Source organism: Dermochelys coriacea, chromosome 1, assembly GCF_009764565.3.
Source record: "Dermochelys coriacea isolate rDerCor1 chromosome 1, rDerCor1.pri.v4, whole genome shotgun sequence".
NCBI classification, from domain to species: domain Eukaryota; kingdom Metazoa; phylum Chordata; order Testudines; family Dermochelyidae; genus Dermochelys; species Dermochelys coriacea.
The window spans coordinates 175,906,796-175,929,469 of record NC_050068.2 but is presented as its reverse complement, the minus strand read 5'-3'; the positions used below and the strand labels follow the sequence as shown (position 1 = coordinate 175,929,469).

Below are 22,674 nucleotides of genomic sequence, written 5' to 3'. Positions count from 1 at the left end.
CTCACCAGCAACCACACACCACACAACAGAACCACTAACCCAGGAACCTATCCTTGCAAGAAAGCCCGTTGCCAACTCTGTCCACATATCTATTCAGGGGATACCATCATAGGGCCTAATCACATCAGCCACACTATCAGAGGCTCCTTCACCTGCGCATCTACCAATGTGATATATGCCATCATGTGCCAGCAATGCCCCTCTGCCATGTACATTGGCCAAACTGGACAGTCTCTACGTAAAAGAATGAATGGACACAAATCAAGAATTATAACATTCAAAAACCAGTTGGAGAACACTTCAATCTCTCTGGTCACTCGATCACAGACCTAAGAGTGGCTATACTTCAACAAAAAAGCTTCAAAAACAGACTCCAAGGAGAGACTGCTGAATTGGAATTAATTTGCAAACTGGATACAATTAACTTAGGCTTGAATAGAGACTGGGAATGGATGAGTCATTACACAAAGTAAAACTATTTCCCCATGGTATTTCTCCCTCCCCCCCCACCCCCCACTGTTCCTCTGATATTCTTGTTAACTGCTGGAATTAGCCTACCTTGCTTGTCACCATGAAAAGTTTTCCTCCTTTCCCCCCCCTGCTGCTGGTGATGGCTTATCTTAAGTGATCACTCTCCTTACAGTGTGTATGATAAACCCATTGTTTCATGTTCTCTGTGTGTGTGTATATAAATCTCTCCTCTGCTTTTTCCACCAAATTCATCCGATGAAGTGAGCTGTAGCTCACGAAAGCTTATGCTCTAATAAATTTGTTAGTCTCTAAGGTGCCACGGGTACTCCTTTTCTTTTAGCAAATCAACTGTTTTCCTTCCAATAAGAGCTATTCAATCAACTTACATTTTTCCTAGAGGTACATTAGAGCTTTAGTACAGTGTTTGTAATAAATATTGGCAGCTCAGTGCTGATATTCAGATTTTCCAGCAGACCTACCTAGATAGCGTCCCTTAAAGTTCCTCATCACAGGCAGGATTTGTTAAGGTCTGTGATATAACAAAGAGGATACATGCTGCAAGTCATCTAGCAGTAACATTTGGTAATTTGAAGGCTCACTGCTAAGTGCAACTATTAATTTTTGGGACTGTAAATTAGTTAGCAGTAAAGGCACCTAGGCTCTCTAAGAAGGCCTTCAGATGTCCAAACGCAATTCCAAATAATCTGTGGTTTGTTGACTTCTGTGTGACATGAAGAAACACCTGCCTGGTCATTCACTTCTAGAATGCTACAATTTATTAGCCAACAAGCATTACATTGGAGCAAGGAGGATAATTTGGTGAAAGAGTAAGAAGGTTCTTGTAGTCAAGACCCAGCCAATATATTCGCAAAAAGAAAAGGAGTACTTGTGGCACCTTAGAGACTAACAAATTTATTTACAAATAAATAAATTTGTTAGTCTCTAAGGTGCCACAAGTACTTCTTTTCTTTTTGTGAATACAGACTAACACGGCTGCTACTCTGAAACCAGCCAATATATTGGGGCTCAGGTATCATTTTATTTCCTTGAAAATATATAATTCCATATCCAAGGAAGATGAAGATGCCACATTAATTTGTTGATACCTGATGTGCCACTACACCCATTGCTTAATCTAAAGGTGTGTGTGTGTGCATCAAGGGTTTAAAATGATAACTTGAGGTTCTGGAGGCTGCACAGACACACAACCAGCCTCGTATCATGTTCTGGGAGTAGGGATTGCCCCACAACACTGCTGTTCTTGGGAGCTGTCCTGACACAGTGACGAGGAGTCTGATCTTTATAGTTGATTCAGCTGCCAACTTTTGAGTCTGGGCTATGGAAGTATAAAGGCATTTTATTTTTCTTTTGTAGACTGCTTATGTGAGGATACTTTTATAATAATCTTTTATTATTAATAGTGAGTTTCCAGTTGCTACAATCATTCCTTTTTAGGTCATAGTTTGAGGTTTGAGAGATTTCTGGAGTTCATAAAACCAATTTCCTTGGAAGGATGGAACTGTGGTATTTGTTTTCTCTTTTGATAACCAGTGAACTTTGTAATATATACTCTGAATATATAAAAAACAAAACTTCTGCAACATTACATTCAAGCTAAAAATCATTTGGGGAAACTGCAGTGGTCCATAAAGCCATAGCAAAATGATCTTGTGACATTTATAGCTAAAATTCCTATCTTGCCTTACCACCTTGACCAGGAAGGCCAAATAAATGGATTTATCGAAAGTTAATTGACATTTCTTCAAAATATATGAATGCATGCCTTGTGAAACTAGAAATCTAATTTGTAATGGTCCTTTATTCCTGTGGGAGTTCATTCCTCAGTGTTGGACTGGCCCCTGAGAAAGTTGCTGCACGGGTGAACTTTATTTTTACTGTAGAAAGTTGCCTTGTTTAAGTGGAGTTGTCAGTCATACTCTTCATTCTGGCGCTTTAGGTGATCTTTTAGATATCCTTGTCCCAGGCCATTGAGTGTCTTGAAGGTAGGGACTAAGACCTTGGAGTTGGCATAATATTCTTTATGGGATGGCAGTGTAGAGAGTGGAAGAGAGGTTTCATGGGCTCATGGTAGTCATGTTGCTGAGCAGACATATTGCAATATTCTGTGCTTGACAGTTTCATAAAGGCTGATGTCTTCATTGCTCAGATGGATTACGTTGCTGTAGTCCAGGTCGGAGATGCATAACTGAGGCCAGGTCATTGGGCTCCAGTTTGGGATTGAGTTTTCTAGACAGGCAGAGATGGTAGAAAGCATTACTTGTAGACACTGCTACATGAGAGGTTTCAGAGTAGCAGCCGTGTTAGTCTGTATTCGCAAAAAGAAAAGGAGTACTTGTGGCACCTTAGAGACTAACAAATTTATTAGAGCATATGAAGTGAGCTGTAGCTCACGAAAGCTTATGCTCTAATAAATTTGTTAGTCTCTAAGGTGCCACAAGTACTCCTTTTCTTTTTGCTACATGAGAGTTTAGTGTCAGCGAGAGTGCTCCTGGATCTCTTAAACTAGAATCTGAATTGAATTGACCATGTGTGCATGTGCGTATACAACTTCAACCACAGAAGACTGCAACATGGATGCAAACTTCAAAATGCTTTCCTCTTTCCACCAACATAATCTCGGTCTTGCTTGGGTTCAACCTCAGTTGTCTGTTGTTCACCCATTAGCTGATCTTGTCCAAGGCCTGGACTATTGTGGTAATGTGGGATTCAGGAAAGGTAGAGCTGTGTATCTGAATTTTCTGGTACTTGAGTCTGTCGTCTTACCGGTTCACTTAATGGCTGTATATATATGTTGAATAGGATAGTAGACAGAAGATTTCTCAAGTTGGGCACCCAAAATCTCTAGTCATATCTGAAAACTTTGATCATTCATACCTTTTCAATTATCAGGATTACTCCATTAAATTCTACTTCTTTATTTCTTCCACTACGTCAGTGTTTTTATGCTGCTTTGTTAGCTTAGTTTGATGCAGGGAGGAAACAAGGGTGATAGGGGGGTGGGTACACAATTTTGAAAGTTTCCCTTCCTGGGGATGCCTCACTCTTGTTACACACATTGGTAGTTACCGCATGAAAGTTTAATGCTAATTACATACTTTGTGTTTTGCTTTGTACTGTTCATTGCTTCTTGATATAATGGTTTATTGTGAGATACAGCTACTGGTACAGAATTCAGTCATTAGCACTATACATCTCTCTCTTCATGGAAGGCTGCAATTAGCATTTCTTGATCAGACTAAACAGTTCTGGCAGCTAGTTTGCCAGAGATAGAGAAAGAGGGATTGAAGTTAACCCAATTAGCACAATTTTATTTAAAACTCAATTAAAACCTCAGTCCCAATGGGTTGTACTGTGCTATGCTGTGATGAGGGAATGTCATCAGAAAGGCATACAGAGGCCAGCTTCCCCCACCCCCGATTAGTCTTTCTAATTAATCTGCATACCCATATTCCATTTAAAAAATGCTACCAAACCAGTTTGGTAACTCAGCTGTATTTGAACAATGTTACCCACCCAGGACACTCATTTCACAGGACTGCCAAGGTTCTTTCAGCTGGGGTTGCCAGCACTAAGGAGCTTTACCGAGGGCAATGTTCCTGTCTCAGGGACAGATGCAACCTTTGCTCCTCTTCCACTTTTCCTACTGGCTAGTTGTGAAGCAGCCTTGCAGTTTCAGGGAGTTTGCATAGCCTCATATCTCAAAGAAACTGACATAGGGTAGAACTTTGGGAATGGAGGTTATTTGTAACTCTGAAATGTTCATAATTGAACAAAAACATTACGGTTCTTTCAAAAGTTTACAACTGAACGTTGATTTAATACAGCTTTGAAACTTTACTCTGAAGAAGAAAAATGCTACTTTAACCATCTTAATTTAAATGAAACAAGCACAGAAAGTTTCCTTACCTTCTCAAATCTTTTTAATCTTGTCAAATCTTTCCCTTTATTTTTTTTAGTAGTTTACATTTAACACCGTAGCGTATGGTATTTGTGTTGGGTTTTTTTGTTTATTTTTGTTTTTTTGTCTCTTCCGCTGTCTGTGTACTTCCAGTTCCAAATGAGGTGCGTGGTTGACTGGTCAGTTTATAACTCTGCTGTTCGTAACTCTGAGGTTCTACTGTTTTGAGAATAGTAGCCCGGAATATTAGGGGCAAGTAAAAACCCTATAATTACTGCAGGGAACATTCCAATATCCCTAATCATTGTCATAAGTGATCTTATTTTTTTTATCATGACGATAACACAAATATTAAACTTGAAGTCCACTGCTGCAATAGTATAGCTTTCAAGATGTGTGCAACAAGAATCCAGCAGACATTCTCCTACACAGATCTTCACTCTAGGCTTTAGATCTTTATAGTAATAAACCTGAAAGATAGCTTAAATTTTTAATATCAGACTGGCTTATTAGCACTCAAGATTGCTGTATGAATAGCATTGGGATCTTTTCCTCTTCATTGTGTTTTTCTTATATTGCTTGCCCTAGATTAAAAAGCCACTCGTTAACATCCTCAGTCCTTCTAAAAATCTCTTCTTATATTAAGGATAATAGTAATATTTAATGCTATTTTTATAGAATTGATATTTTTTTCCCTTGAACTTTTTTTAAATAAAACAACTTTACCATTTTTTTTAAAGGTCTTTTAAGGTAAAGTGGATCATTCTTCCTTCTCTACTCTTTTATAGTCTGTAACACTTCTCATCTCTACTCTACTGCAAAAAGTCTTCAAATTCTGTCATAGGTGTTGCCAGAAGATGGTCACTAGCTAACATCCTATGTCCCTAATGTGCTTAGAGTCTCATTGCTAACTTATTTGATGCTTGTATTCTACTGGTCTAAGAAAACCAAAGCAGATTTCTTGGAGAACCCCTCTTGGCCTTACTCGCAGGTTTTTTGGTTATTTACAGTCACTGAAGGCAAGGTAGACTGTGTAGTCCAATAAGGCATCACTGTGAACAGAGGTTAATGTGTGTTGGTGACTGGTAAAAAGTTAGACTTGTCTCCACATCTGCTGCAAATCTTTGTATCAATATTTTCATTGATTAGGAGCTAAAGTTCATGCTCTTAGACACTGAGGAAAGTGCAAGGACGTATACTTGTTGGCATGGTCTGGCCTAGACATTGATATGAAGTCCCTCTTCTGTTACCTCAAAATGAGGGGACGGCCCCTCCACCTGGCCGTGCTTCTCTCTAGCTAGCAGTTTCTTCACTGACTGAACACAATAAAAATGCAGCTGTTTTCTTGTATGCTCCTAATTATTATAGGTATATTGGTACTATCAAGATGTACTCTTTTAAGATGTAAGTGTTCAACTTTCTGATGTACACAGAAATGAAGTGACTGAATTATCACTGATTTTATTAAACCAACAATATGTTACTGTTAATTTACATGGCCCTTTGCAAACTTGGGTATAATGCATTCTCTGTCCCAAAGAGTTAACAAGTCACTTAAAGCAAGACAGACACACTGGAGGGAAAGACATGAGATAATAGTTAATGACATGCGGAATGTAGGAATGATAAGAAGGGAGGAGGGATTGTTTGAAGAGTTGGATGCTAAATGACGGGGGAGAGGGTGAGCACCTGGCATACAATAACAGAAAGTCAGTTCTATGCATCGAAGGCTGGAGCAGAAGAGTAAGATCACAGGGTTGGGATGAATCCAGGAAGAGAGAGCAGGTAGAGGGTGGGGTGGGAAAATAAAAACAGATGTGCAGACTGTCAAGATGATTACTTTCCTTTTCTTTTCTTTACTGTTTTGTGTTAATTGAGAGATGGCAGAATCCAGTGAAAACTTAGTGATTTTATATATTTTGCCAGATGTTTTAGTACAGATTGACTGTATATTTTACCTGACTATTTTTTTCTTCAAATTTTATTTTTTTCTTCTATTATAAGACGCTTAGATGCCTATCAACAAATGGCTTATTAAATAGGTATCATCTTTGTCAACCATTTGAGTACTAAAATTGGCCATCTTTGACAGGCAGATGGTCTCTGTTCTCTTAATTATTTACTCAGATGACAATAACTGGTGCATTGAGTGCGCCAATTATTATATGAGGAAACCATTCATTTATGTAATTTATTAGTGATGCAGTCAACATGATCAGACAATCAGAACCTAAACTCAGTACATTGTTTGACTTATTATTTATCTCTGCTGCAGCACTCTTGTATTTATGCTTTGGAAAGACTTGTTTAAACCGGGAAACGTGTGACTCGGCTGATGGTTGGGTTTTTTTTTAATGTTAAGCTTTTTAACAGTATGTAATCTAGAGTTGAAGTTTGCTACTTTCAGAATTGAGATAAGGAAGGTTGAATTCATAAGTTTGTGGCTGATTGGTTGAAGTTCCAGACATGGTACTTGAACATGGCAGTGGTAGAAGAATTGTGATGTTTGCATGATGAGTAGTGTTCACTCTGGGATGGAGCTGACCTAAATGGTCTGTGTGTCTGTACTGCACACTGAAGAATGAAAAAGAACATGCTCTGAGGAATCTATTGTCTTCAGTCAATTGCTTTTGAAAAGTTTGTAGTGATTATCTGAGTGGTGCTTGACCCAGGTAAATTGTTAGTTCGGCAAATAAAGCTGTAGTCTCCTTATAACCCATGTTACTTTGTCTGATTTTTTTTTTAAGTGTCCAGATCAGTATTCCGAGCACAGCTCGCTACTCTCCCACATCTGGAATCCAATATAGAGGCCATCACTTGCAGAGGAGGAGGTTACTTACTGTAACTGGAGGTTCTTCTAGATGTGTGGTCCCTATTTGGATTCCAATACCTGCCCTCCATCCCCTTACTGGTAAGTGGGACTGGCGTTAACTCGCAAGACTTGGACGCACCACACAGCCAACGCGTGGTGTACAACTGACGCTACTACGAACAGTTCTGGCACCAGTGCTTGGCACGCATGCACATGCACATCTGGAATCCAAATAGGGATCACGCATTTTGAAGAATCTCCAGTTATAGCAAGTAACCTCCTGCTACTGTAATGGCAACAACATTTAAATTATGCTTTCTTTCTATTAGGTTCCTTATCGGTTACATGCTGTACTCGTTCATGAAGGCCAAGCTAACGCAGGACACTACTGGGCATACATTTATGACCACCACCAGAGGAGATGGATGAAATATAATGACATTTCTGTGACAAAGTCAACTTGGGAGGAGTTGGAACGTGACTCTTTTGGTGGTTACAGGAATGCCAGTGCATACTGTTTAATGTATATCAATGATAAGGAACAATTCTTGATACAAGGTAACGTCTGGAGTATATTTTCAGCATGAGATACAGTATGTGGAAGTTGTGCTCAAGGTGTTGACTTCCTGAGTGATTCTATTACTTTTTTGAATATCTGAACTATGGTTAATATAATTATAGCAGAATTTAAGAGCTTGAAATTTAAACTTGTATATAATACTTTATTTACATGCGAAGTAATAGTCATATGATTATTTTAATTCCTATTGACTAAAATGTTACATATGCATTTTTGTTGAATATAAGGAAAACTAAGCAACCTCCCCCCAAAAAATCCCCACGTTCCTGTGGAGTTCAGTACAAATGCAACAATGATATCCTTCTTTTATACAATTTTAAAGTGAACATTGCTTAATTGTAGATCAACTAAAGAATATTGTAGGTGTTTAGATAAAGCGCTGTCCAAGTTATAGCCCTAAAGATGGCATTGCTGTGTGGAGTGATGTCAGAATCTTTAGTGTTTTAAACAAATGAGTAGAAAGGGAAATGTTTAATTCTGCTCATGGGTATCAATGTTTATAGTTTTCTAGATGGCAAAAAATACTATCCATCTTTTGAGTAATAAGTATCATAATGTCACAGTACGTAGTGCTTCCGCATTATTAAAATAGCAAAATAAAATGTTTACCAAATGAAGTCATGGTGAGGGCATAGGTTCATCACAATACCAGAGAGTAAAACCAAAAAAGTTAAATGTTAAAAGCTACAGAATAGATCACTTTTACATGTTCTCGGGAATATTTTTCTTGCCTTCAGCCACTTAATATACTTAATGTACTTTTTCATGGAGTGTAAAAAAAAACACAAAAAAAACCTGAGCAGATTTGTAGCAAATTATCAAAATGAGCACTTCAAAGCTACATTTTGAGTTCTTCCTTGTGAAAATCAAAACTAAGGAATACAGCAGGCACCTGTTCATTCGACCCTGCCTTAACCGGCTCTCTGCATTTATCGAACAACCAGGACTCCAGGGCCAGAAACAACTGTTAGATGGCACTGCAGCATTGCATTTTCCAGTTAATCTGTAGTTTTGTTTATCTGATCTGGCCCCGGTTGGCCAGTCCCAATTAGACTGGCTAAAACTTAAGTAGTTTGAAATTTCTCTCTTCAGATAACACTTCTTGGGAACACATCCCTTGTTGCATTAAATCATGTCCAACCAGAAAGCAATGACTAGGGAGCATATGGGTATACTTCCACAGGAATACAAATGTTCACTGCAAAGATACATGACAGAAAGCAGTCCCACTGCTCGCACACTTGTCTATCGTGGTCAGACAAGAACTATCTTTAATTATATTATGAATAAATTGTGGTGATGGACCATGTGTTCCTCAATCCTATTTTTTATAACTAGTTTGTAGTTTAAATCATAATTCAAAAATGTTTTAAAAGAAAATATATATTCTCCTTCACTGTCTCCTCTTGTGGCCACAGATGATATAGACTGACTATTCAGCGGAGGTTGGCTGTTCATCTGACAGGACAGATGGGAGTTTCTTATGCCTATAGTGCTATGGCACTTGGGGCCTTCACTATTCTCTCTACACCCAGACATGAGTGAATTGGTCCCAGAAATCAAAGGACTACTTGTTACAGGTTACATGGATCTTCAAAACCTCACTGTGTAGAATGAGAATACAATGAAGAACTTGGATTTTTGGTTACAACTTAGTGACAAGTTTCCAAGCCTAGTAATAGCCTTAAAAATGTAAAGCAATATAAATCTGTCTTCATAAGATAAAAAGTTAGAAATCTCAGTTATTTTTATGAGAACTAAGATTAGCCTCAGCATTTCTAGATCCCCAGATTCATAAGGGGCCTACCACCACAGTCTTCACTGGCCCCAACGTGTGGCTCTGCCAGTCTAAAAGTTCTAAGTCTAACTAAGACCAAGTGGAATGGAAAGCAATTGGACCGCGGTCCCTTATGTACTTTTGCTGTGAACATTTTGATTCATAGGGGCACACAGTCCCAGAGGTTTGGCTTTCTAGGTGGTAATGAGCTTATGGTGCCCAAGTGCAAGTCTTAAATTGCAGAAGCAATATGCTTCATAAATTCCACCTCCAGGTGAGTAAGCTTCCATCATATGACAAATGATAAACTCAGAAGCATGCATAAATGCGAGACAAGCTTTTTTAATTTCGCTGGTATATTGCGTGCTTTCAAGAATGCTCATTCTGAATGCCTTTCATCCACATGTATTCCTGTTGCCTTTCATTATTCTGTGAAACATATAAACTACGTGGTTTTACAGAAGAATTTAATAAGGAAACTGGTCAGATGCTGCTTGGAATGGATACGTTGCCTCCTGATTTAAAGGACTATGTCAAGGAAGACAATAAGTGTTTTGAAAAAGAACTAGAAGAATGGGATGCAGAACTTGCTCAGAAAGTACAACAGGAAAAGTTGTTAGCATCTCAGACATCCAGGATGCCAGCACCCTCCTCTGCTCCAGGTTGGTCTGCATACATTTTTTATGTTGGGGGAAAAACAAAAATAAAACTTTACATGTGTATACATTAATGCCAGCTGTAAACTGTCATATTTTTGAAGATACTGAACTATTTTTCTTCACATTTGAATTGTTTTCAACAGTGAATTCTATAAAATAACCACATTTGACGTTTGTTTGGTTTTTAAATAGGCATTGGTTTCTGTTGGGGGTTTTCTTTTCTCATTAAAATAAAAAAATATATTTAAAAAAAGCCTACAGGATGGTCTTATCAATGTTGAGTAATTTTCTGTCCTTGTGAAGTTCCAGTACCACCTCAGCTGAATGCATTCTTCAAAATTGAAAATGTGGCCTGATTTTTCAAAAGTGCAGAGTAGTTAGCAGCTTCTATTGGCCTTTTATTTTAAGAAATTGATATTTCCTTGCTCCTTTCTCTAAATTTTCCTGGTACTCAGATACTTTAAATTTACAGTAATGCAAGAGCAGAATTTATCCGTAAGGAGAGGGAGCAATTGCGTGGTATATGGGATATTTATTGTAGTAATGGAATTAAATTAAGAAATAGGAAACCTTTAGGCTGATTACCAGGAAAATACTGAGAATGTTAGGGATGGTGTGGTGGACTCCAAAGAACAGTGGTGGAAACTCCACTGCTTGGTACTTATCTGACCTGAACAGACAATTGGTGAACTAATTGTTCAGACAGTCCCTCACTGACAAAGAGAAAAAGACTAGGTAGGGTTAATAGTCTATGTCCATTTCTAGCTTTGATGGTTCTACAGTGTAATACTTAAGATGACTAGATATGCTTGGATAGTGGGAGACTGTCATTCATACATTCTTGTCACTCTTGGGTCATTAAAGATTGTATGTTCATTTAGTAGTGACACACACACACATCATAGTTTGGCCAAATGGATCTAGAAAATTGGTGTACTGATAACATTAAACTGCATTTTTTTTTTATTCCGAAGAGTGATTTCATCTTCTAAATGTCTTGTTTTTCAGTTACTTGGAACAACCTAGTTTTTGTTCTCTGTATTAGTGATACAAAACATTTAATTTAACACTGAATGCATCGGGTGAAGTGAGCTGTAGCTCATGGAAGCTTATGCTCAAATAAATTTGTTAGTTTCTAAGGTGCCACAAGTACTCCTTTTCCTTTTGCGAATACAAACTAACACGGCTGCTACTCTGGAAAAAAAAAAAACATTTAATGAATTTCTCTTAAAATTTACGCGCAGATGTTTATCCTTTTTTTGTTTTACTAACTGAAAGCAATAAGCAAGTCTGTTTTATTTTTCTTAATGAAGATTCTACATTTAAATGGAAAGGAATTTGTGTTGTCTTAGTTGTTTGAAAAGTAAAATGTATTGATTGTAATGTATGTTTATTTTGCAATATAAACCTTTTAGATTTAAACTGTTAGATATTTTAGGCCACAGTCCCACAAGGAGATTCAGGAAGCACAGCCCGAGGCTCAACATGGGTACTGTGTTCTGCTTGAGCAGGTCTTACATGCAATTCAAATATGTTAAATATGATTTTAAACTTTTTCTAATCCTAAAACTGTTCACTAAGCTCTTTCAATGTTTTCTTAAACTAGAAAAGATGGGACTAATTTTGAACATTGATCTAAAGCAGATTTGTGTGAATTATTTGTCATAACTTGCATTTTTGTGCAAATTTCTTTAGCACTTACTTGTTAATCCAAATAACGTGGATAGACTTAGCTATGTTAAGAAATGGAATTGCTTATCTTACATTTTTTGTCACTAAATTCAAGCAGGAGAACCAGAGTATTTAGAGCAGCCATCAAGAACTGATCTCTCAAAGCATTTGAAAGAAGATTCTGTACGAGCAATCACTAAAGCATTAGCTGAACAGGAAGATGGAAGTCCTGAAACTGTCATGCAAACGGTGAGGATATTTTCAAGTTTTTAATACCCCTTCTTTTCTTCGTATCTTGCAAGTGGCAGGTATTATAATATCTGATTAAAAGAGAAAATTATTCCCTCGAAGAGAGCATTAACCTTTTCTTAACCTTTATACGCTATTCAGAAGAAATGGAGTATACCTAAAGACTGATGATAGGGTAAAACTGGTGACGTACATACATTGTATGTAATTATCATACTTCTTTATGGAATACAGTATCTTGTTTCTTAAATAATGGTCACATGTCTTTGTGTCCACCTGCAATTAATAATTTTCTTGTTATGGGAGTATATAAAGTAGTATTCCTCCCAGAACACTAAAAGATATTAAGGGTTTTTTTAAAAAATTTATTTAGGGATTTTGAGTTGTCAGTATCCTTGAAAGGTTTTGTCAGTTGATGTAGTTTTTAAGGTTAAACATTGTATTTATGGAGGATATATGTAGAGTTAGTTGAATACTTGGGGGGAGACATGAATATCCTGCTTCAATTCTATTGGAACTAGGGTCCTATTCTAGGATTTAGTATTTGAATGCACATCTTCAAAACAGGTCTTCATGATTCATCACATGTATATATTTAACTTAGAATACATATGTTACACCAGCCAGAATACTGGGTAATTACTTTTTATGTAAATCCTCCAAAGACTTCCAGTGCTTCACTTCAGATAGTCTTCAAGTAATTTTGAGTACTGAATAGAAGTGCAAATAATAAGGCTGCTTCGTGAATTCTTTATGAAGCTAAAATTCAATTAATTTTATGTTCAGCAAATATTCTTTGACCAACTGTAGGTATATTTGATCAAATATGTTTGCATAAATAGAAATACATTTTGAAAGCACAAGCAACTTTATTGGAATAATTCTTTTTTTAGCTCAAAATAATGTAACGTGTCAGTTTATTATTTATTTCCCCAGTTTGGCTTGCTAAGTCATCGTGGAGCAGTGTAAACAACAAAAATAAATAAAACAAAACTGTGGCCTGAGTCCTAATTGTCCAGAGCTAAACAAGCCCACCTAGTCCCAGGAACTAACAGGCAAGCATATATACCAGTAAATGCTCCTATTTCACATCAAGAATTAGGTTACTTGTGTGGATCGAGTACATGTGGAAATGGAATCCTGGATTGGTGCTTAATCAAAGCAGAAGTGTGTTTCTCCTATCTCTCAACCATTGTGATGTCAAGAGAGCAGAGACAGTGCCGAGTTGTGGTTTAAAATCAAAGGGAAACTAATCTAACTCTTGACACCAAGACATACCGTCACCAACATTTCTAGTTTAATGTTTAACTGGCCTTCTGTGTTCTCAGAGAAAATCATCTGTCGTGATTAACAAAATAGTAGAGCCTAAATCAGAAAAATCAATGCCAACATAGCAAAACAGACTGGGAAAATTATATGTTGTGCCTTGTACCTATTTGTGTTATCCCAAAATGAGGATTTGAAAGTCCTCAATGATATCCTGCCTACCCTTGTCCTCTACCTTGGGTCTGCTGGCTTCCCTCCAGATACGCTAGGATAGATGCATACTAGCTGGGTTGCAGGGAACCAAATTCAGGCCTATCACATGGAATGAACAGTCCCAGTGGGCTACAAAATTGTGGTTGGGGGGAGGAATTAACTGTAGAAGACACTCAAATTTTATTGTATGTTTGAGAAACCTAGATGTCTTCATATTGCTAAGTCTGTAACAGAAAGTTTTTCTTCAAGTAATGTCTCTGTGGCTGCTCCATTTCAGGCACTCCTGCACTTTTGATCAGAGGTTTTTGGTTGCAGTGCCCATTCGGCCTTTATGCTGTCTACGCATACTTGTGTCCCGTACCAAAAATATATAAGGCTGCACAAATGAACTGCCCTCAGTTCCTACTTGACCACCTTTGGTCTAAGATGGAGTGCTGCACATGCCTGCTTCTACTAACTGCCTTAGTGCTGTTATATACATAGTTGTTGTACACTGTTTGTTTGTTTTAGGGCTTCTGTCTTTCCCTTTTGCTTGTGTTTTCCCAACTTGCAGGATCATTTCGGACTTGTATTTTCTGAGGTATGCCGGGATCACCTGGCAAGGGAGAAGACTTATGCTATCTTGGCCACCTTGAGATCCCAGTCACCGAAAGCATCCAGGGCTGAGGCACCTGCCTCCATGTCTGCAGTACTGAAAGCTTTGCAATCTGAGCTGATGGTATTGACAAGGAGCAGGCGTATTAGATCTTCCTCAAAGATGTATCAGTCACCGGATACCGCAGGCACCAAAAAGAGTGCTGTTGAGGCTCCAAGTGCTTCTGATATCATGAAGATTTCTAAGACTGCTTCTAAAAGTCATCCCTCTGCCAAGAAGGACTCAATACTGAAGACCACCACTGTTTCTGGTGGTCATGTCCATGCAAACAGACAAGTGCCATCAGATTCTTTGTTATCCTCAGTATTTAATTCAGTGCTCCGGACTGTTATATGTGAGTCTATGCTTGGATGTGCTCATTCCTCAATGCAGACGAGTCAAGTATCTACCTCGGTGCTGATATCAACCTGCAGAGTTCCTCCGGTACCAGAGGAGTTCAGATACTCACGAGACCTCTTCATCTCCAATGAACCAGAGTCTCCAATGCTTACTGGTACCATGCATCTCTCATTACTGAGGTCTTCTGGGTCACTCTCTAGACATTTCTCATTGTGACACTCTACTTCTCTGACTTACGCTATCCAAGGGGAACAATTATCATCTCCATTAGAATGTGTGGAAGAGGAATCTGACTCGATTCACAGCTTTCCGTTTAAGTGTCTCACGTTTATTCAAGGAGAGTGTGTTCTCCTCCGCACTTGTAGAGCAGGGAAGATAGATGATCCCCACTTTTCTACAGCTGGAGGGGCAGGAAGCAAGGGCTGACAAGGGTGTAGCATCTTGCACAAATATTTCTTGATGAGGCTATAATGCCTCCAACACTTTCCATGGCAGATGACTTTCCAGAGTTCCAGGAGCTGATGAAACAAATTGCTCTTCTACACTTCCTTACAAGGGATTTGGACTCCCACCATAAACCCCTGGATATTTTACATTCCTCAACTTCAACATGTGTGGCACTTCCAATTAATGAGGCTCTTCTAGAGCCAGCCAAGACAGTCCGGCAAACTCCTGCCAGAGCACCCCCTGCATGCAAACATACTAACAAAAAATACCATATGTTCTGGTCATGGATTCAGAATTTTTATTTTCACATGTGACACCAAATTCCTTGGTTGTGGATGTAGTTAGAGGGTAGGAAGCAATACAAAACCAATGCTATCCCATTTAACAAGGACCAGAAGCATCTTGATCTTTTTGGTCACAAAAACTCCTCTGCAACACTACAGTTCAGGATAGTAAATCATCAGGAGTTCAAGTCAAAATATCACTATCTGAATTACAGCAAATTTAGAATCTTTATTAAATATTTTCCACAGGATCACCATGAACAATTTAAGACCATCGTAAATTAAGATCCGGCAAAGTCGTCTTTACAGACTTCCTTGGATGCAGCCAATAGTGTAGCCTGTTCCATCTCCACCATGATGCAATAAGCACCAGGGCTTCAGCTGTGCAGCTTCCATAGGGAGGAACAGCCTACTGCAGAAGTTCATAAGTTATTTTCAGGCTCTACTGACAGTCCCTTCACACTTTGAAGTATTCGAGGGCCACTCTTAGGCCTTGTCTACACTGGGGGGGGTGAGCTAAGTCAGTCTAAGTTACTCAACTTCAGCTACGAAAATAGCGTAGCAGAAGTCGACGTACTTAGAGCTACTTATCTCAGTGTCTTCATCTTCGACTGCTGACGTTCCCCTGTCAACTCCACCTACACTCCTCGCTCGGATGGAGTACCAGAGTTGACGGGAGAGCGTTCAGAGGTCGATTTATCGTGTCTTCACTACATGCATACACATGTCCTTAGATCCCTTGGGAGCTATACACCTATAAATGAAAGGAAATTTAGCAGGTGTTAGATGGCCCAAAGATCTCGCAGAGTTTACTTTTCTACTTTCTGTAGACCACCTTAACCTTGGGCCAAGAGACCAAGATATTCCAAAAAGAAAACTACTACTGACAGAGCTACTTCATCCCAGCCATCTGCGGTGGCTAAGCTCCAGTTTTGATGGCTTGATCAGGAGTCTGAATCACCTCCTCCACAGAGGCTTGCTGCTGCACTGTCCAGTCCTCCCCCGACTCGGATACTGCCTTTCCCAATTCCATCCTGCATGGGCGACAATAACATCTGACAAATGGGTTTTGGAAGTCATAACAGATGGTTATTCCATCCATTTTACCTCCACCCCTCCCTCCCACCCACTTTTCCCTTCTCTGTTCAGGGACCCAACGCACAATCAGTTGCTGAGACCAGATGTCATCTCCCTTCTATGCTTAGGGGTCATAAAATGAGGTCCAGCACAGGGGAAAGGGGTCCCCAAAAAGAACAGAGGATGGAGACCAATATCAGATCTCGGACTTCTAAACAGCTATGTCAAATAGATTATCCCTAGCTGACAGTTCAGTGGGATAGATTTTATAGGGTTTTCTCTAGATGCCATGATAGCCAAGGCTTACTTACCTATGGACATGTTCACAAACCTGAAAATCTTGTCTGAAGGACTCTTAAGTCCTCAAACCTTGACAAGAAATTGTCTTCAGCTGTAGGATCATATGGCAGCTTGTGATTTCATTAATCCAACATGTCAGATGACATCTCCAGTGTTTACAGGGATGGTTGAGGACCACTGACACACCACACAAGCATAGTCTAGATAGACAGGTCTCTCTGTTCTCATTGCATTCTGGAGTCACTCAAAATGTGGAAGAATCTTTCCAAGATCTGTATGGCAGTTCCTTTTTTTCAAGCTCCTCTGACCATTATCACTTCAGATGCATCTCTCTAGGGACAGGGAGCTGATCTCAAATCACACATCATCCAGGGCAAATAGTCTCCCCAAGTGGGTTTTCTGCACATCAACATTCTGGAACTGAGACCAGGCAGGAGGGTATGCTCCCTCTTCCTTCCACTGATCAGAGCCAAATCCGTCACGATCATAATGTACAATATGACCTGCATGTTCTACATCAGTTGTCAGGGCGGGACATGTTCCCCTTCACTCTGTGTGCCAAAGTGATAAAACTCTGGAATTGGTGCATAGTTAACCAGATAGTCATCTCATCATCTTCTCTTCCAGGTATTGAGAACACCATGGCTGACTACCTCAGCAGATGCTTCTCTTGGAGTTACAAGTGGGAGTTGGATTCAAGAGTCCTCAGCAGGATATATTTAACATGAGGGTTTCCAGAAGTGGACTTTATTGCACTGCAGCCAATGCAAAGTGCAATAAGTTTTGTTTGAAAAGGGGGACCTGAACCCAATCACTAGGAGATTCCTTCCTTATCTCATGGATGAAGGGCCTCCTTTTTATACATATTGGCTAATACCATTGCTCTCAAAAATTCAAAGTCAAGCAAGACAAAGACAAAGTCATGTTGTTTGCGCTGACTTGACCATGAAAAGTTTGATGTCCTTATGTCATTAGACTTGCTTCTCGTCCACTACTGCGACTTCTGATCAGTTCTTGTTTGTTGTCTCAGGACACTGGTCAGACACTTCACACCGGTCTGGAATTTCTCTGGCTCTGGGCATGACTCCTCAATGGTTCTCTGGATTAGAGACTACCTGTTCAACAGAAGTGCAACAGGTGTTATTAAACAGTAGAAAGTGTGACATGCTTTACTACCTCTGGAAGACCCATTGACTGATTTCTCCTGCCCGCTCTCTTGCTTCGTTGTCCTGGACTACTTTTTTGGAATTAAAAAGATCAGGTCTTCCTATGAGCTTCATCAAGGATCACTGGGTAGCTGTAACAGCCTTTTGTTCCTTCGTCAAAGGTTTTTCAGTGTTTGCTCACCCCACGATATCAAGATTTCTCAGAGATGAGGTTAATCTTTTCGCTCAAATTAGAGAACTTACTCCAATATGGGACTTAAACCTAACTGACAATTACCTTATGAATTACCCTTGTGAGCCATTAGCTATGTGTTCATTGCTTCACCTGTAGCTGAAAACAGGTTGTTTTTGTTTTTTTTTCTGGTGGCCGTCACTTCTGCCTGGAGGGTCAGAGAACTGGAGGTTTTAATGACAGACCTTCTTCCATTTCCTGTGTTCTTCAAGGAAAGGGTCTTGTTGCGACTAAATCCAAAATATTCTATCTTCCAATTTTCATATTAACCAGACCATTCATTTCCCAGATTGCTTGTTTCAATTGCCGACCAATCCAAAGGATCTACAATCTCTATTCACAAAAAGAAAAGGAGTACTTGTGGCACTTTAGAGACTAACAAATTTATTTGAGCGTAAGCTTTCGTGAGCTACAGCTCACTTCATCGGATACAGACTAACAAGACTGCTACTCTGAAACCAATCTCTATCCAGAAATTTTCAAGATGAAGATCTGGGTGTATCATTTTTTTTGTTACGACTTTGCAAACATCAACCTTCTTCTAGAGCATTAGCTCATTCTACAAGGTTACAATCTACTTTCATGGCATTATTGAAGAATGTTCCAGTGGCTGAAGTGTGCAGAGCTGCAACCTGGACTTCAGTACATACTTTCTCCAACCACTGTACTTTGGTTCATGTCTCTAGATCAGATAGTGTAGCTGTCAATGCAGTTTTGTCTTCAGTATTAGACTGTTACAAAGCTCCCTTCTCCTTGTCAGAATACTGCTTGGGAATCACCTGAAGTGGAGCACCCATAGGGACACTACTATTCGAAGGGGGAGAGGTTACTCACCTTGTGCAGTAACTGGACTTCTTCAAGATGTGTCCCCCTATGGGTACTCCACTACTTGTCCTCCTCTCCTTCTGAGTTTTTTTTTTTTCAGCAGGACTTTGCAGCAGAAAAGAAACTGAGGATGATTTGTTTGTTCAGCTCTGAATATCCTCAGTTGGGGCACAAGGATGTATAGCGTACATGCATGAGCCGAACAAGACCTGCTACCAAAAGTCTCTGATTAAAGGTGTAGGGGTACACATGCCCCTGAAGTGGCACACATGTAGGGACACACATCGCTAAGAACTCCGGTTACTGCACATGGTGAGTACCCTCTCTATGTTCAGAAAGAGGCAAAGTTAAGTCTCCTTGTGCCCCCTTTATCTTGTATTTGGACAGTATTTGGACCCCTTTATAGAAGTATTTGGACAATATTAAGTATTTAACATTTTTCTGAAATTTTCTGCCACAAATTAAGCAACTTTTCAGTATAAATATCTTGTTTAGTAACACTGTGCATTGTATCTTCTAAACAACTAGGTCCTAAAAACAGGTTTTAATGGTCCAAACATACTTTTATTAGCTGGTTTCAGTAATCTTCTATTACATAAGCATGTACAGTTCAGACAGACCCATAATGTCTTCTTTTCCTTTCTTCATCTTCCCTTCTCCGCACAGCCATCTTCCCCTTCTTTTATTTTGCTCCCTTTCTCATATTAACCTTCTCACCCAAGCTCTTCCCCAGCTTAAAAAAACAAAACCCAGACCCAGCAAAACTTATGACAAGCCATGTGCCAGTCACCACCACAATCATTTACTTGTTCTACTTATGTCCCCTGCCCTTTTTTCTGTTCCTGAGTTTCCAGTGGTAAGCTCTTCAGGACCAGAACTCCATCGTCTTGTGTATATATACAGTGTCTGGGACAATGGGGCCTATTCCTTATTGGGGCTGCTGGGTGCTAATAGAATATAAATTATTATTATAGTTCTTACAGCAAAATATAGATGTTAGAGGATTTTGTTTCTGTGGCACATGATTGCCACGTGACTCTAATCCAAGCAGGTTGTCAGTTGGCATAAACTGTGATAGCTCTGTTGAAGTCAGTGGAGCCATCCATGACAGTTTGATTTCAGTGGGGCTAGGACAGTTTATATCAGCTGAGGATCTGCCCCTTAGTGTAAAAAAAATTGTCACTAGAACACATTAGATCACTTTAGTGCTACAGTAACAGAGAAGGTATAAGCATTACAGTGACAAATAATTTTACAGCAAAAAGGAAAATCACTTTTCTGAAAAGGTGTTAAGACAAATTAAAGGCCAAGACTTGTGGAAACATTGAGTGTAAAATTCACTAAGATTTTTCATACCTTTTGAATTTCTTTCAAAAATCCGAAGAGTGGGAGAGAATGCAGGTGGTCTAGTAAAGTCTAGCAAATCCCAGCAACACAGATTGTTTTACTTATCCGTCTATCATTTTGTTTTTTCTTTTCTCTTCTTTTTTCTGACTTTTTCATACTGATGATGATTTTCTCCTGCAGAGCTCTGATAACACCCCAGCTCAACCAGCTCCTAACCAGCGTGTTGTAGAGGTGGCGATTCCTGATGTAGGGACTTTTGTGATTGAGTCAGAGGAGGGGGGTTATGATGATGAGGTACCTTTGATTGCAGTCTTGTGCACAGTTGCTACACTAGTATTTTTCTTTTGCTGCCTGGTGTGAGAATTTTTTGGCATGTTTGCACATTGTGGCGCTTAACAGATATCTGCATAACTGAAAGCTTATCAATTTGTGTTAATGATCTCTTGAAATTCACAACAAAAATTTACAGAAAAGAGCAGCAGTTACTCTAATTGGGCACATTTTTTATGTGGTATGAAATGATTATAGGAAGGCACATATATCTGTATCTTTGAGCTATTGGAAGTTTAGTATTATCTTAGGCTAAGTGTAGGCTATGAAATATATTTATGAACGACTATCTTACAGTTTTTTTAAAAAAAAACTGTAATAACAAATGACATTCTGAATTTCCTTGTTTTTGTCAGTTGAATAAAGTTAAGGTTCAAACTACATCTTTTATCTGCCAAGCTTAGACATTTTAGATTCAGAGGAGCAAATTGTCCTACAGATACAAGCTGAAATATTTAGACAGAGGCATGAGTTAGGGACAGATTAGCAGCCAACTGTGTTTCCTGGCTCTTGACTTTTCAATTGTATTTCCTTTTATGCTAGGGCTCCAATTTACAATGGTAACAGTTAAAGAAGAAAAGCTTAATGAAAAAGGGAAATATTAGACATGTTTAAAAATTCTCATTTATTTCACAATTGCATTCCTATGACATGACTATTAAAAAAGCAAATTAAAGGTTAAGTTGTTCCTTGTGGTGCAACTTAAGCTTCAGCTCTGGAGGAGTAGACCAGAAAGGCATAGAACCTCAGAGCTACCCCTCTGCAAAACCGTTTCTTTTCTGCTTTTCCCTTTGCTCCAGAAGGATGATAGTTTTTTTTTTTTTTTTTTTCTGGCCTAGATCAGTAGCAAATTGCAATACCCCCAGTTTAGCTTAGTTTTTCTGGCTCGTGTGTGGGAATGGAGAGCCAGGAGTCCACCCCATACCTCACTGCTTCCTGTCCATTTGCTCAGAGAGGGGACATAGCTGGTGCATGGTGCCTGCTTACTCAAGGCACCTGGGCCTATGTTCTGAGTAACTCATGGAGCCATGTATTGGTGGGTTACTTCTCTGTGCAGCAGTGAGTAGGTCAAGTCATATTCTACTCCTCAATTGTGAGAAACTTTAATTGGCAGAATGGGGTGAAGAACAAAACTTAAATTGGTACTATTGTATTTGTGAGATGTCAGACCCACTGTGATCTGAATGCAGCAGTTATATATCTGTGTCCTGTGACCTTATGTCCTACATAATGCAGCTCTAAAGAAAGTTCTTACAATATCCTGACTAGCAGCAAGGGAATTGTTGTTAATGTTCACCTTTAAGGACATTCACAAATCGGCCCCTCCCTACTTATCTGCCTTTGTCTTACAGCAATGCCATCCCCCATCCCCTTCTTTTCAGTGGTGCTAATCTTGTGTCCATTTGTCTGCTTCTTCCATAAATGTAGTTGTGCTTTTTTACATGCTGCCCTTACATATGGGATGTCCTCCCTGAACTATTCCCAAAGCTCTCTGCCCTCTCTCCATAAAGACTCACTTTTGTTGTGATGCCTGCCAGAAATTAGCCAGCCAATGATGCTTAGACGGAGGGGTATTTGGAGACAGAGCTGTTTGTTTCTATATAAGCAGCAAAAAGTTGTTTCAAGTAACTTGAATCTGAGTATATAAATAACTTGTGTAACTACTTAATCTTACTGGATTTACCTTTGTCTTCCCTTCCCACTTCCCTCCTGTTTGTTTACATTTGTTGCTTCTTAATTCAGATTGTCGTAAACTCTTCAGGATAGTGACCATGTCCTCTTGGTGTTCGTACAGCACCTAGCACAATGGGATCCTGATCCTGATTTTTAAGATATAATTTATGTAATAATGCAATTATTAAATTATGAAGTATCTGGAAAAAAGGCAAAATGATAAAAATAAAAATTTGTAGTATTGAGCATCATAAAAATTGTGAATGGATTTTTTTATTTGAAAAAATAGAAACTTGCTAGTAAGACAAGTTCTCATGTTAGTACTAATTCATTTTGCAGTATTTGCGGAATAACAGTGTTGAACAGTCTGTTCTTTCCTTG

General features: G+C 39.1%; 1 protein-coding gene across 13 annotated transcripts in view; it reads left to right on the top strand.

Annotated features, from left to right (window-relative positions):
* The window catches only part of USP25 (ubiquitin specific peptidase 25), a 148,160-nt gene that overhangs the window by 110,118 nt on the left and 15,368 nt on the right, over positions 1–22,674 (top strand). For 5 of the 13 annotated variants that reach the window (XM_043509267.1, XM_043509290.1, XM_043509320.1 and 2 more), the window contains 4 exons: positions 7,532–7,760; positions 10,021–10,221; positions 11,999–12,138; positions 20,470–20,583. In XM_043509267.1, the coding sequence (XP_043365202.1) occupies positions 7,532–7,760; positions 10,021–10,221; positions 11,999–12,138; positions 20,470–20,583 (684 nt within the window). The remainder of the gene's footprint in view (positions 1–7,531; positions 7,761–10,020; positions 10,222–11,998; positions 12,139–20,469; positions 20,584–22,674) is intronic. The other 8 variants (XM_038391759.2, XM_038391749.2, XM_043509302.1 and 5 more) reach the window with 6 other exon arrangements.